General features: G+C 43.3%; 2 protein-coding genes across 3 annotated transcripts in view; both read left to right on the top strand.

The window, feature by feature from the left end:
- LOC137346789 (multidrug and toxin extrusion protein 1-like) overlaps window positions 1-14,989 on the top strand; it is a 93,574-nt gene that overhangs the window by 10,485 nt on the left and 68,100 nt on the right. The window lies entirely within an intron of this gene.
- LOC137346790 (multidrug and toxin extrusion protein 1-like) overlaps window positions 1-14,989 on the top strand; it is a 38,573-nt gene that overhangs the window by 10,487 nt on the left and 13,097 nt on the right. For both annotated transcript variants that reach the window (XM_068010646.1, XM_068010647.1), the window contains 8 exons: window positions 826-974; window positions 3,197-3,239; window positions 8,904-8,948; window positions 10,010-10,107; window positions 10,216-10,313; window positions 10,934-11,047; window positions 12,026-12,093; window positions 13,551-13,659. In XM_068010646.1, the coding sequence (XP_067866747.1) occupies window positions 826-974; window positions 3,197-3,239; window positions 8,904-8,948; window positions 10,010-10,107; window positions 10,216-10,313; window positions 10,934-11,047; window positions 12,026-12,093; window positions 13,551-13,659 (724 nt within the window). The remainder of the gene's footprint in view (window positions 1-825; window positions 975-3,196; window positions 3,240-8,903; window positions 8,949-10,009; window positions 10,108-10,215; window positions 10,314-10,933; window positions 11,048-12,025; window positions 12,094-13,550; window positions 13,660-14,989) is intronic.

Here is a 14,989-nt window from a genome sequence, read left to right as displayed (position 1 = left end):
ATGTTTTTATATATTGTTGCAGTTATTACTTGTAGAGCCTGATTTTTAGGCCCCACTGGTGCCAGGAACAGATGTGGGTGGCTGGGCTTGTGCTAAAAATAATGACTGTCGGCCTGTGGCCCGGTTCCCCGTTTTCATCCCACCTCGGGCCATTTTCCCAGAGGTGGGATAGTGGGGTGGCAGGGCAACCTGCCCACATGTGGCAAGTAGCCAATCCAACTAATTAAGGCCTCTAAGGTCAATTGAAGGAAAATCCCATTCGGCCTGCAGATTCCCAGAGGCGGTGGGGGCCAATTTGACTGCCTGGAGGTGACTTGCTGGCAGCACACCAGGGTGGGGGGGGCAGCGCTCTGGGCAGCCCTAGAGGCCCTCCCTGCAAACCTGGGTGCAGCAGCAGCCTCAGGCCACCCTCTAGAGGGATCCCCCCACACAATGGTGGGCTGGCTGCAAAAGATTTTTTTAATATAACTTTTAAAAAGCTGGAGTAAGTGCACCTTCATTTTGAAGTGCCCTCTCCCTCATTTTCCTGCCATGGCAACCCGCTGCTGCATTCAAGCTGGAAGGCTTCTGATTGGCCCTCCAGCTTTGAGAGCCAGCTTGCCGCCCTTAATTGGACCGTGAGCCCACCCTCTGGCCATTAATTGGCCAGCCCTGGAAAATCACAATGAGTGACTGTTTCCCAGACTGTGTGAGTTTCTGATCCACATTTGAGTCTGATGGCGGGTTCAGAAGCCTGCAGGAAAATCCAGCCCATAGTGTCCATCGGAATGGGGTGGTCAATATTGATCCAATTCATTTTAACAAAACTTTTGCTCTGATTTTCAGACACATGGCAGTAAGAACTTGAAGCGAATTGGAGTGATTCTCCAAAGAGGGATTCTCATTCTCATGATAGCTTGCTTTCCCTGCTGGGCTATCTTCATCAACATCGAACACATTTTATTGGCTTTCAAACTGTCTCCTGCAGTAGCCAAGTGAGAGTCTTGTCTTATTTATTTATTACAAAAGAGAATAATTGATGATGTTTGTGTGACAGAAAGAAGGCCATCCTGAGTTTGCAGCCCCAAAGGCAGAGCGTGTTAGTGAACACAGAAGTGTTGGGTCAAGGAATGTTAGGATGGAGGTTCCAGCTTGCATATTTACATATAGTGAGGGGTTAATCTCAGCTGGATCGGTGTCAAGCAGAGGCCAGATAGTTTCCCCAATAGAGAGTGGGCCAATGAAATAGTGAGTCAATCATCTTGCAGTGGACTTCATCTGACATCCAACATAAGAGCAGAATCGATAGAGAATAGCAACAGGTCACATGCTGGGAATGAGAAACTAACTTAAAATTCAAAAGGGGAAATAGCGTAAGAAAAGAAACCTATTGTAGAACTGAATAAGGTAGACTTAAATCCTTGGAATGAGGGGGATTTCAGGAGGGTTAATATATCATTCCATTGATGCTTTCCACAAACTCTATGAGTCAGTCCACTCTGTAATAGGCTGGCTGGAGGAACATTTCAGTTCAAGAATTGAGTCAATTTTTTTCCTCCCCCCAAGATCCTTTGCAGTCTGACCAAAAATTGAAGAAGTTAGACTGAGTGATCCCGTGATTTAAACTCACATCTTATTAGGAGTTCGATATACATTCCTCTAAAGACCAGAACAGCTGCTTGTTTGATTCTTTAGAGAATAAATAGGATTATAGAATAGTCTAGAACAGAAGGAGGCCGATCAGTTAGTCCCTCTTTCCCATTCATTCCCCATTGTGGCACAGTGGTTAGTACTGCAGCCTCACAGCTCCAGGGACCCGGGTTCAATTCTGGGTACTGCCTGTGTGGAGTTTGCAAGTTCTCCCTGTGTCTGTGTGGGTTTCCTTTTGGGTGCTCTGGTTTCCTCCCACAGCCAAAAAGACTTGCAGGTTGATAGGTAAATTGGCCATTATAAATTGCCCCTAGTATAGGTAGGTGGTAGGGGAATGTAGGGACGGATGAGGATGTATAGGGACAGGTGAGGATGTGGTAGGAATATGGGATTAGTGTAGGATTAGTATAAATGGGTGGTTAATGGTCGGCACAGACTCGGTGGGCCGAAGGGCCTGTTTCAGTGCCCCACCCAGAGTGCATTTTGTGCCCTTGCCACCCTCAGTGCTTCCTCCAAGTGGTGTCATCAGCTAAGGGAGGGCGGTAGGTGGTAATCAGTAGGAGGTTACCTTGCTCATGTTTGACCTGATGCCATGAGACTTCATGGGGTCCGGAGTCGATGTTGAGGACTCCCAGGGCAAATCCCTCCCTACTGTATACCACTGTGCAACCATCTCAGGTGGGTCTGTCCTGCCGGTGGGACAAGACATACCCGGGGATGGTGATGGCAGTGTCTGGGACATTGTCTGTAAGGTATGATTTCATGAGCATGACTATGTCTGTCTGTTTTCCTATTGTTGATTTTTCTCCTGTATCACCTCAATAACCACAATAACAATCCTCTCCTTGAGTTTCATGGTTTATTGGATGAATTTTCACCCCTGACACAGTGTGAATCCACAGCGGTCATCCAATAAAGTCCATCTACCACACCGTGACATAGTGTTTTTTTTTTATTCATTCATGGGATTTGGGTGTTGCTGGCTAGGCCAGCATTAATTACCCATCCCTAATTGCCCTTGAACCGCTGCAGTCCATTTGGACTTCGTAGCAGTTAGATACAACTGAGTGGCTTGCTAGGGCATGTAAGGGTCAACCACATTGCTGTGGGTCTGTAGTCACATGTCGGCCAGACCAGGTAAGGACAGCAGATTTCCTTCCCTAAAGGACATTAGTACTAGCTCTATTCTGTCAACAAAAGTATCTTGCATTGGCATTACATATTATTTTGCTTGCCAGCTAGCTAATGCAGTTGTGCTTCTCTCCATGATGTTTGTATGCTTAGCTACTTTATTTATAGGGAGAAATGTGTTTTAAATCGGATTGTGTTTTGATGGCAATACACCTTATATACAGATTAATTGCCCCATGTCCGTGCTTTGTCAATAATTTTGTCAAATGTCTGTTGTGCAACATGTCAGTGCCTATTCCTGAGCTATAGAAGCTTTGGCAAGTTTCATCTTGTAGATGGTATACACTGCTTCTGCGTTTTGAGTTTACCTTTGGTTACAGGTGGTGATGTTCTATGATTTCCCTATTGTTATCAACATCTTCTACATTCCTTGCAGGTTAACACAACTCTATGTGAAGATATTTATTCCTGGTCTTCCTGTAAGTAAACTATTTTTGGCAGCGTCCACACACACACAACTCATTAAAGAACTTGACACATTCATTACCTGAATGTGGACTGACCCAGAAGAGTCCAGCCAGCAAAGATCACAGTGGATCTCCCTGTGACTAACTGGATAGCTTTTATTAGTAGGGGGATCGCGTTTCGGAGCCACGAGGTCATGCTGCAGCTGTACAAAACTCTGGTGAGACCGCACCTGGAGTATTGCGTGCAGTTCTGATCACCGCATTATAGGAAGGATGTGGAAGCTTTGGAAAGGGTGCAGAGGAGATTTACTAGGATGTTGCCTGGTATGGAGGGAAGGTCTTACGAGGAAAGGCTGAGGGTCTTGAGGTTGTTTTCGTTGGAGAGAAGGAGGAGGAGAGGTGACTTAATAGAGACATATAAGATAATCAGAGGGTTAGATAGGGTGGATAGTGAGCGTCTTTTTCCTCGGATGGTGATGGCAAACACGAGGGGACATAGCTTCAAGTTGAGGGGTGATAGATATAGGACAGATGTTAGAGGTAGTTTCTTTACTCAGAGAGTAGTAGGGGCGTGGAACGCCCTGCCTGCAACAGTAGTAGACTCTCCAACTTTAAGGGCATTTAAGTGGTCATTGGATAGACATATGGATGAAAATGGAATAGTGTAGGTCAGATGGTTTCACAGGTCGGCACAACATCGAGGGCCGAAGGGCCTGTACTGTGCTGTAATGTTCTAAAAAAAATTTTTTAAAAACTGCTCCATTCAGTATGCCAGACTTATCAGGATGATCCCCCAACTGATCTCAATTTGGGATCCATAATGTCTCAGCTTTCCATGGCTAGATAGTAGAAGCAGTCTTGAACAACACAAAGATACGTACAATCAGAGCTCCAGTACCTCACCAAAGTCACTGTTCTGTTATATTCCAGAATATAGCAGTGGTTAGCACCGCAGCCTCACAGCTCCAGCGACCCGGGTTCAGTTCTGGGTACTGCCTGTGTGGAGTTTGCAAGTTCTCCCTGTGACCGCGTGGGTTTCCGCCGGGTGCTCCGGTTTCCTCCCACAGCCAAAGACTTGCAGGTTGATCGGTAAATTGGCCATTGTAAATTGCCCCTAGTGGTGGTAGGAGAATGGTGGGGATGTGGTAGAGAATATGGGATTAATGTAGGACTAGTATAAATGGGTGGTTGTTGGTCGGCACAGACTCGGTGGGCCGAAGGGCCTGTTTCAGTGCTGTATCTCTTTATAAAAAAAAAGTCAGTTGGTGAAGGATAGCACTGGAGCCAATCTTTACTCAGTCTAACACTTATTTACAGAGTGAAACATTACAACCATAGACCTCCTAACTCAACCACACCACAGTTTCAATAAATATGAGCTCAAGTGAAACCCATTTAATGCCTTCCATCTGCATATAATTAATTAATTATACAGAATTGTCATACAATTAACATGTTCTTCATATGTGAGCTTAATATATGAAATAGGAGCAGGAGTTGTCAATTTGGCCTCTTGAACCTGCTTTGCCATTCAATAAGATCATGCCTGATCTTATACCTCAGCTACATTTTCCCACATTATTCCCAGATCCCTTGATTCCCTTAGTATCCAAAAATCTATTGATCTCTGACTTGAATACACTCAATGACTGAGCATCCACAGCTCTCTCTGGTAGAGAATTCCAAAGTTCACAACCCTTTGACTGAAGAAATGTCTCCTCATCTCAATCCTAAATGTCCAACCCCTTATTCTGAGTCTGAGGCCTCTAACTTTAGACACACCAGCCAGCCAGGAGAAACAACCTATCAGCATCTATCCTGTTAAGCCACTTCAGAAATTCACATGTTTCAATGAGATCACTACTCATTCTTCTAAACTCCGGGAATATAGGCCTAGTTTACTCAATCTCTCCTGATGGGGCAATTCCCTCCTCCCAGGAATCAATCCAGTGATCCTTTGTTGCACTCCCTCTAAGACAGGTATATCTTTCCTTGGATGAGGAGACTTAAGCTACACATAGTACTCCAAATGTGGTCTCACCAAGGCCCTGTATAATTGCAGTAAGCTATCTTGACTCTTATACTCCAATCCCTTTGTAATAAAGGACAACTTATGATTTGCTTTCCTAATTGCTTGCTGTAGCTGCATGTTAGCTTTCTATGATTTGCATACAAGGACACCTAGATCCCCCTGAAGAGTAACATTTAAAAAAATCTCTGCTTTGCTATTTTTCCGACCAGAGTGGATCACTTTACATTTCCCCACAATATATTCCATCTACCTAATTCTTGCCTACTCACTTATAGAGAGATACAGCAGCGAAACAGGCCCTTTGGCCCACCCAGTCCACGCCAACCATCAACCACACATTTATACTAATCCTACATTAATCCCACTTAACCTGCCCAAATCCTTTTGTAGCCTCCTCACAACTTACCTTTCCACCTAACTTTGTATCATTAGCAAACTTGAATACATTGCACTTAGTCCCCTCATCTAACTTATTAATATAGATTGTTAATAGCTGAGGCCCAAGCACTGATCCTTGTGATACTCCACCAGTTACAGCCTGCCAACCCGCAAATAATCTGTTTATTCCTATGCTCATAATCTGTTCACTAACCAACCCTCAATCCATACTAATATATAATCCCCAGGTGTCAGAGACAAATAACCCTTTAACCCCTTCATTTTCTAGTTCTGAAATGATTCAGTGATACCCTTATTGGTGACAGTGGTTTTACTTTATTTAGTACAAGTAAGATTTGACATATGCCAATGTTTGAGCAGTAGTATCAAAGTATCATTACTCCCTGGGTAGAAGCACAATCTCCACGTGAATATACCCAATGGTTGTGTACCAGGCACTGTCGCGCATTTAATGCAACATGTGCACGTGTGGGCCACCTGCCAGCCCATTCTTCCGTGAGGGTTCATCTGTGGGATGGTCCCAAGCCTCCTCTGGTGGAATAGCTCTACACTTTAAGGGCTCGGAGAACCCTTTCTCACACTCTTGTTACACAGCAAAGCCTATGGAGACTGGTTTAACCTCATCATTGCCTTGCTATGATTTGAGCTGCTCAATTGCAAGAGATGCCATGTATCTGCCCGCCCAGGCCAGGTCAGTATCTTATGATCCCTAACATCAGCTGTTTTCTCAACTTTTGGAGCCTTATCAGCATGTTGACATTTCAATGCTAGTGCCTGAGCAAAGCACAGAAAACATGGTGGCCTTGCATCTAGCTATCTTAGCTAGGATTCAAGTACTATTGTTTGCTCTGTATTTGGGCCTCTGTAATTCTACCAAGGTGATATCTTTTGGTTCTCATAGCAGCCTGTCAGTTTTCACGGTCTGCTTGAACTTTACCTTTTCATCATTTGGTCTCTTTTAAACCCTTTGGGGCCAATAAAACATTTGGTCAATGAAAGCCCAAACCACACTTTCCCATCTAGTCACTGCTCAGCTGTTTCTAACCAGGGCGTATCACTAGCAGGAATACAAATATAGTTCAGTATAAGCATTATTATATCACAACTAGTAAAACTGTAATTTACAATCAGTCAATCATAGTATTTAAGTTAAGTTCTCATTAACCAGCAAGAAAACCTGATGTAGGGATTTCCTAAGACTCTCACACTTATGAGCTCTAATTTTGTTTCATAATCTCTGGTGTGGCATCTTACAAATACACTCTATCTACTGGTTCCCCTTATCCACCCTGCTAGTTACATCCTCAAAAATCTTTAATAGATTTGCCAAACACGATTTCCCTTTCACAAATCTATGTTGCCTCTACCCAATCATGTTATGATTTTCTAAGTAACTTATTATCACGTCCCTAGTAATAGATTCTAGCATTTTTCCTACTACTGTTATCAGACTAACTGGCCTATAGTTCCCAGTTCTCTTTCACCTCCTCATCTCCCCCCTACTCCCCCACCTTTCTTGACTAGCAGGGTTACGTTTGCTGTCTTCCAATCCATGGGGACCATTCTAGAATCTAGGGAATTCTGGAAGATCAAAACCCAAACATCCATTATTTCTGTAGCCACCTCTTTTAAAACCCGAGGTGATTTGGCAGGTCCAGGTGATTTGTTGGCTTTTAGTTCCATAAATTTCTCCAGTACTGTTTCTTTACTAATACTTATACCCTTAAGTCTCTCATTTCTATTGGACCTTTGGTTCCTCAGAACTTCTGGAATATTTCTGTGTCTTTTATTGTGAAGACAATTACAAAGTATTTGGTTAATGTCTCAGCCATATCCTTATTCACCGTTATAATTCCTCCTGTCTCTGCTGCTAAGAGACAACATTTACTCTCACTAATCTCTTCCTTTTTACATACCTATGATGCTTTTACAATCTGTGTTTATGTGTCTAGCCAGTTTTCTTTCATATCTTATTTTCTCTTTCTTTATCAGTTTCTTCGTCATCTTTTGCTGAATTTCAAAATACCCATAATCCTCAGGCTTACTACACTTTTTGGCAACATTCTTTCTTCAATCTAATACTATCTTTAACTGCTTTTGTTAGTTTACTGTTGGACCACTTTTCCTGTGGTTTTTGTTTTATTCCTTAAGGAATATGAATGAATTCTTTAAATGCCATTGCCTATAAACCATTATATCTTTTAATATATTTTCTCAATCTATCTTAGCCAATTTGCCCCTCATACCTACGTAATTTGCTTTATTTAGAATTAAGACCCTAGTTTCAGACTTCACTGAATCACTCTTAAACACAACATAAAATTCAGTCAGGTTGTGATCACTTTTCCCCAGAGGCTCCTTTATCGCAAGGTTATTAATTAACTGTTTTATTCCATACAACAAAATCTAAAACAGCCTGTTCCCTTGTTGGTTTCTTGACATACTAATCTAGAAAAGCATCTTGAATACATTCCATGAATTGTTCCCCCACACCTAATGGAGCAAATGGGGCCATGGTTTAACATCTCAACCAAAGGATGGCAATTCCAACGGTACAGCACTCCCTCGGTACTGAACTGGGAGTGTCATCCTAGATTTTCACACCCCTTCGGAGTGGCACTTGAACACACAATCGGCTGACTCAGAAGTAACAGTGCTACCAACTGAGCCATGGCTGACATGGTTATGCAGAGCTTGGACTTTTCAAGTTCTAGGCAATTATATTTTGAGCCATACAGGGCCTGTGCAAATGCTCTACAGTCAGGTTGAACACAGGTCTGGCTCAAATTTTTGAGAGATGTATGAATGTAACTTTCTTCTGTATTTCAATAGTGATTGTTTAGTTTAGTTTAGAGATACAGCACTGAAACAGGCCCTTCGGCCCACCGAGTCTGTGCCGACCATCAACCACCCATTTATACTAATCCCACACTAATCCCATGTTCCTACCACATCCCCACCTGTCCCTATATTTCCCTACCACCTACCTATAATAGGGGCAATTTATAATGGCCAATTAACCTATCAACCTGCAAGTCTTTGGCATGTGGGAGGAAACCGGAGCACCCGGGGAAACCGGAGCACCCGGAGGAAACCCACGCAGACACGGGGAGAACTTGCAAACTCCCCACAGGCAGTACCCAGAATTGAACCCGGGTCGCTGAAGCTGTGAGGCTGCGGTGCTAACCACTGCGCCACTGTGCCGCCCCAAATTGATGCTAATTATTTTCAATATTCTTTCATAGGCAGTATTTCTTCATAACTTAGAGATCAGATACCTTCAGAATCAGGTAAAGTCACTGAATTTTGAAGTGTGCATGAAATTACTTTAATAATTATTGCAGTAAGATACATTTGGGAGTCTTTGGTTTTATTTCCCTTATTTTGATGGTTAACTGCAATTGGGCAGATTGCGCAAAATATTTCAGGAGCTAATTTGGACAAAGTAGCTACACTCATATCATATTACAAAATATTTACAGCACAGAAATAGACCATTCAGCCCTCTAGATTCACACTGGTGTCCATTCTCCACACGAGCCTCCTCCCACTGTTCTTCATCAAACCCCTTCAACATACCCTTCGATTCCTTTCTCCATCCCCTTTAATATGTCTATGCTGTTCACCTCAACTACTCCTTGTGGCTGAATAAATGAAACTAGTTTCTCAGCCCAAAGGGACTGAGTGAGGGTCATTTCCATATTCACTGCCTGGACAGTAATCCAGTGGAGCCAATCGTCCAATGTAGAACCCGTCCAATTTTCATGCCAATGAAATCAAAAGGATAAAATTGGGTGGCTTCCACAATGGGCAGGCATTCTGTTTTGCCAGATTATCACCCAGACTGAATGCGAAAATTACCGCAGTCGTTTTGTTTTCAATGACTGTATATCACTCCCCAGATGTACTCACAATTGGTAATATCATTGCATGTGTGCACACAGGCACACGGGCATTAGGGAGCGAGCTATCCAAGGAGGAACCCTTACTTTCCCTTATTTGTAGATTATTCCATTGTTGAATCCAACTCAGAGAGTGTGGAATAGCAGCATCAGGGGGAATGGTTGAATGGGACACTTATCAGATAGCAATGATAGATGGAGAAGCTCCCTGGAGCACAGGGAATTTGAATTTCTTGATCTAACAGCAAATGGCAAGTTCCAGCAATGAGCCTGATTCAAGTGAGGGAAAAGGGATCATGTTAGATCAGGGCTCATTGTACCCCAAACACGGACATTGGGAGAGCAGTTGCACCCTATCTTCCTGCTATCGTGGCACCGTGTCACACACCCTGTTGGTTTATTGAAGGGCAATTCCGAGGACTGACTTTATTGATTTGTTCCCACCTCAGGGAATCATCATGCCTCAGATGTTCACTAGTTTCATAGCCAACATCTTAAATGCTGTGATCAATTATCTCTTACTCCATGTGCTGACATTGGGAGTGTCGTAAGTAGCAAAGAACTTTAAAAACATTTTATAATATCTGATAAATAAAACTTCCACAGAACCAGGCTTCATTTGAAGCTACTTTTAATATGCTAACTTGTCTTTCAGAGGCTCGGCTGCTGCCAATGTTGTCTCTCAGTACTGTCAAGTTATTCTTCTGTTTGTATACATTCGATGGAAAAGGTTGTACGTTAAGACCTGGACAGGTAGGGCCCAGGGGGTAACTTACACTTTGGGCAATGATGTGAAATTCAATTACTCACCCAGTATACACCTCCTCAATTCCCCTTTCCAATGAAATGCAAGGAGAGAAAAATTGGACAGGACGTTTCATGGGAGTCTCATTCAATCCCCTATCTGTGTACAATACTCGCTTGCTTTGAAGGTTCTTATTTATTGATTTGTTTCCTACTTTTCCTTCTGCTCCTCCTTCCTGTCTTGGTTCATGCTGTGCAACATTCCCACCAGTACTATTAGTTCTCTTGCACAAATGGCCATGGTTTCTGTGAGAGTCCAGACGTTACTGACCACTGAGGAAATCAGAAGCAAATGTTCCCTCGCATTACTGGTGCCATCCAGCACTGCCACGATTTCTCACAATGCGCTTCCTGTAATGAGTGCAGTTTCCCACAGATTGCAGAATCGCCCTTAACACTGACAAATTTCATGGCAAAATATACCCCAGAGAGAAACCCAGGGCCAATGTGAAAGCTGAGGTGAGCTGGATGATATGAAAGTTTTTCTATCTGCCCTATTTCCCTTTCTCCTTATGTGCTTCTCAGATACTGTCTATTCTGTGTTAGTAACTCCATTTTTTTTTGTGTAGGATGGTCGATTGACTGCCTGCAGGAGTGGGACCACTTTTCACGGCTGGCAATTCCTAGCATGATTATGATATGTTTTGAACATTGGGCGTATCAAATCGGAACTTTTCTCATAGGTAAATAAACTAGGACACTAGCTAAACTAGAAAAACACACCTTCCACTATTGCTAACTGGGCGAAATGGAGACAGGAGTCAGTCTACAAAATGTAGAGTCAATAGATACATTCAAAGGAGACAAGCAAGGGCACTCTTCCCTCTCTTGGCACTGGGGTTTACAACACGGGGAATTTTATACTCTTCCCCGCATTGGGTTTGGAGATGGGGAGAGCATTTATTTGGACAGGAGGGTGGCGGGGCGGATCCTTGCCAACTTCCTGTCTCCACCCAAATTAAGTGCAGGGTGGGAAGGCCCGTGGAAAGCTTTCCCGCCCTGCCGCCAATTGAGGCCCTTAAGTGGGAAATTAATGCTCAATTAACGGCCTCATCCCACTGCCGCTAGTATTAGCCCAGTGGAGGGCAGGCCTGTCACTTCATGAAGAGCACGGCAAGAAAACATGCGTGGGGGTGGGGGTGGGAGTCGGGTTTGGGGGACCCCACATTAAAAGGCACAGTGCATGATCAAGCGACCCAGCATTGAGAAGTGGGGAGCCCGCTGATAGCCACCACCCCCCCCCCCCCCCCCATCCTTGCTGCTGAACCCCTACAACCCACTCTCCCACGACCCCCAACTCGTGAAACCCCTGCTGCCCTGACTCACCTGTGGCCTGGTTCCAGCACCTCAGATAGGTCCAGTACCTACAGAAGCCATTATCAGACCATACTTATTGTATCCTGGCAGCAACGTCTGAGCGACATTGGCAGATCCCTGGAGCCCTGTCACCTCCTCACCTTCTCAGATACAGGTCCCCGGGGGATGGGGAACAAGGAGGGGAGGGTAATTAGAGGTTGACACCCACCCCCCCCACCCCTCCGAAATAAAAATGCAAGAGGTTCTGATGCTGAAAGGCTAATTCTACATAATATATTTTCTCTCTTAATATTAGTTAACTTCAATCAAGTTTAACTTACTGTTTGTTCCCTTCCCTTTCAAAGGATTAATTAATGAAGTTCAACTTGGTGCCCAGGCCATTATTGATCAAACTTTAACAGTAGCGTACCTGGTAAGGCTGGTTTCTGTACAAGTGCAGTTCTTACATGCCTCAGTTTTTCAAGCTGTTGTTTGTAGCTATAGCTTCTCATTCCTAGTATCATACTCGTGAACCTTTACAATGCTCTTTTTGTGGCTGTAGTATGATGTGTTTAGACTGCATGCAATTTTTCAATTGTGACCTAACCAATATCTTGCAGAAATAAACATCAGTCCCTGGCTGTTACATAAACTAAGAACTTCATTTGTCTTATAATTGCCTTTTCTGCCTGTGCTCCATCATTTCAAACATGATACAAACAATCTGACCATATAGCTTATACTTCCTTTCACTCATGTTTTTCCAAAATGTACTATGACCATATTTCTCAACATTAAACTGCATTTGCCACCGATCTGCCCACTCTACTAACCAGCTTATATTTGCCTGCAATCCCTGTATCCATCCTCGGTTTGCCATGCATCTTAACTTGGTAAGATCAGCAAACTTCAATATTATTTTATCAAGCTGGTTTTCCTCTCTGTCTTCTAATGTGCAGATAGGCTGTATCACAGAAGTAGAACTGTTGATTTGACGGTGTTGGTAATACATGGCACACATATGGATTATTTGTGACATGTGGAGGACTTTTCCATTAGGTCATCCAGGTGCTCATGTGCATTGGGATTTGTTCCAAATTTTGTCAGAAGCTTTCTAGTAACTCACTGAAGGGGTCCTTCATCAACAACAATGCCAATAATGCATTTACATAGTGCCATTGGCATTGCTGTGGGATTATTGCTGTATCAAACAAAACTTGACAAGGAGTAGTGTGATCAAAAGCTTGGTCAAAGAGGTAGATTTTAAGGAGCATCTTGAAAGAAGAGAAAGATAGAGAGGTGGAGAGGGAATTTCAGAGCTTAGCGCCTAGGTAGCTGAAGGCATGGCTGCCAATGGTGGAGCAATGCAAATGGGGGATGCACAAGAAGCAAGAATTAGAGGCATGCAGAGACCTCGGTGGGCTGTAGGGCTGAAGGAGATGCAAAGAGAGTTAGGGTTGTGGCTGTTGAAGGGATTATATTGAGTGTCAGAAGACAATTTGAAGATGGGAGGGAAAGATGCAAAGGAGGGAATCACAGCCAATACAGATCCTCCACTCATTCAGCATCCATGCTTTGGACACATTGTAGTAGGGTTAACAGATAGTAATTAAAAATAAAAACTCTGATTTTATTCCATCCAGAAGCACGAGAGTGAGGAAGGGGTCAGGGTTGGGGTGGCAGTTAATGAGGCTAACTGTAATGCTAACTGCTTCCCAACTGAGATCAGGTAACTCATCACAAAGGAGGGACTGAACCTCTGACCTTCCTGGTCTGTTTGGTGATATATCCATCCACATGTATATTGATGGAGCAGTTGCTTTCAACAACAGATTAAATTCAGGGAACAAATAGAGAATAACGTACACGTTTATTTTCTTTCTGCTGCAGATTGCTTCCGGATATGGCATAGCTGTAACTGTTCATGTGGGTAATGCACTAGGTGCCAGAAATCCAGAGCAGGCTGCAAACTCTGCTAAAGTTGCTATATACTGCATTGGTGAGTCCAATAGTTTAAACTCATTGACAGAAACTGTTGTTATTCAAACAATGTAACCCTCACTATGTCTCCAAAGTTCTCCCCTTTTAAACCCTCCTGAAGGATTTTGGCTCCTCATTGGGATACCCCTCTCTGGGTGCCAGTATTTGCTGTGACCTTCCCTATTTGTCATTTTTTGTGTATGAGCTGGACAGTTGACAGGCTATTTGACTGCAAGAGTTATCACAGCTGAGCCTGATTCTGTCCTCGCCTGATGTCGAAACACAAGACATTTCCACTAGGGTTTTAATAACATTTCTATCTGTTTTTGTGATGTGGCAATGCCAGCAATGCTGCGTTTATTGCCTATTCCTCGTTGCCGAGAGAAGATGGTGGGCAATGTTTCCTCTAAGCTGTGCGGCCGCACAGCAATCTGAAAGTTCCTGCGCAAGAGTTAGCCCCTTTAAGTTATCAGATGTTCTCCGCCATACATTTACACAAATTGACTGTCCACAAAAAGAAAACAATTAAGGGTACGTTGGTGGTCGTTCTCCTTCTAGATCCACCACTGCCCTGATAGTGATGGTGCTTCCCCAATGGTGTTAAGCAAGCAATTCCAGGATTCTGACCCAGTGACAATGAAGGAATGAAGATATATGTTGAAGGCGGCATGGTGTGAGAGTTGGATGGCCATTTGGTGGTAATGGTGTTTCTACTTCATTGCCACTCTTCTCTTTCTCTGTGTCAGTAGTCACAGGAGATGGAGATGCAGCCTGTGGATCATACTATACGACTGAGGTTGGAGGAGTGCACTGTCTTTTCTTGTTCCATTGTTCCACTGGTCACAACATATATTTAAATGTTTACCCAGTTACCGATACAGTCAATCATATACTCTACTCTTTATCCCAGAATAAAAAACACCAACCAGGTTTCCTTAAGAAACAACTAAATTATCAGTTTATTATAAAAACAAGACTAGTAATGAAGCAAAGCATTACACACAGATTGAAATATGAAAGTTCCTTTTCTTAAATCCCCCTGCACAAACTCACAGCCACACTGAAAAAATAAAGAAACTCTCTCTGCAGAGCTCTTTTACAAAAAAAATACTTTGGCCAAATATTTGCTAATTCTTGAAGAAAAAAAGAGAAGATATGGAACGATGTCAGTTGTCCCTTTTGATCTGGTGTCCTAGTACACGTAAATGGGTCACTGGGATCTTTTCTGGAACAGTTCTTTTCAGGCAGCATTGAGCATTAATCTGGCAGTTTTTTCCCAGTTTATCAGGGAAAATGTGGCATCAAGGGTTTCGGTTATCATGCTGAATACACAGGGTTTCTCAGCGACA

The sequence above is a fragment of the Heterodontus francisci genome, chromosome 30 (assembly GCF_036365525.1).
Source record: "Heterodontus francisci isolate sHetFra1 chromosome 30, sHetFra1.hap1, whole genome shotgun sequence".
Classification (NCBI taxonomy): domain Eukaryota; kingdom Metazoa; phylum Chordata; class Chondrichthyes; order Heterodontiformes; family Heterodontidae; genus Heterodontus; species Heterodontus francisci.
This window is presented reverse-complemented; position numbering and strand designations above follow the sequence as displayed.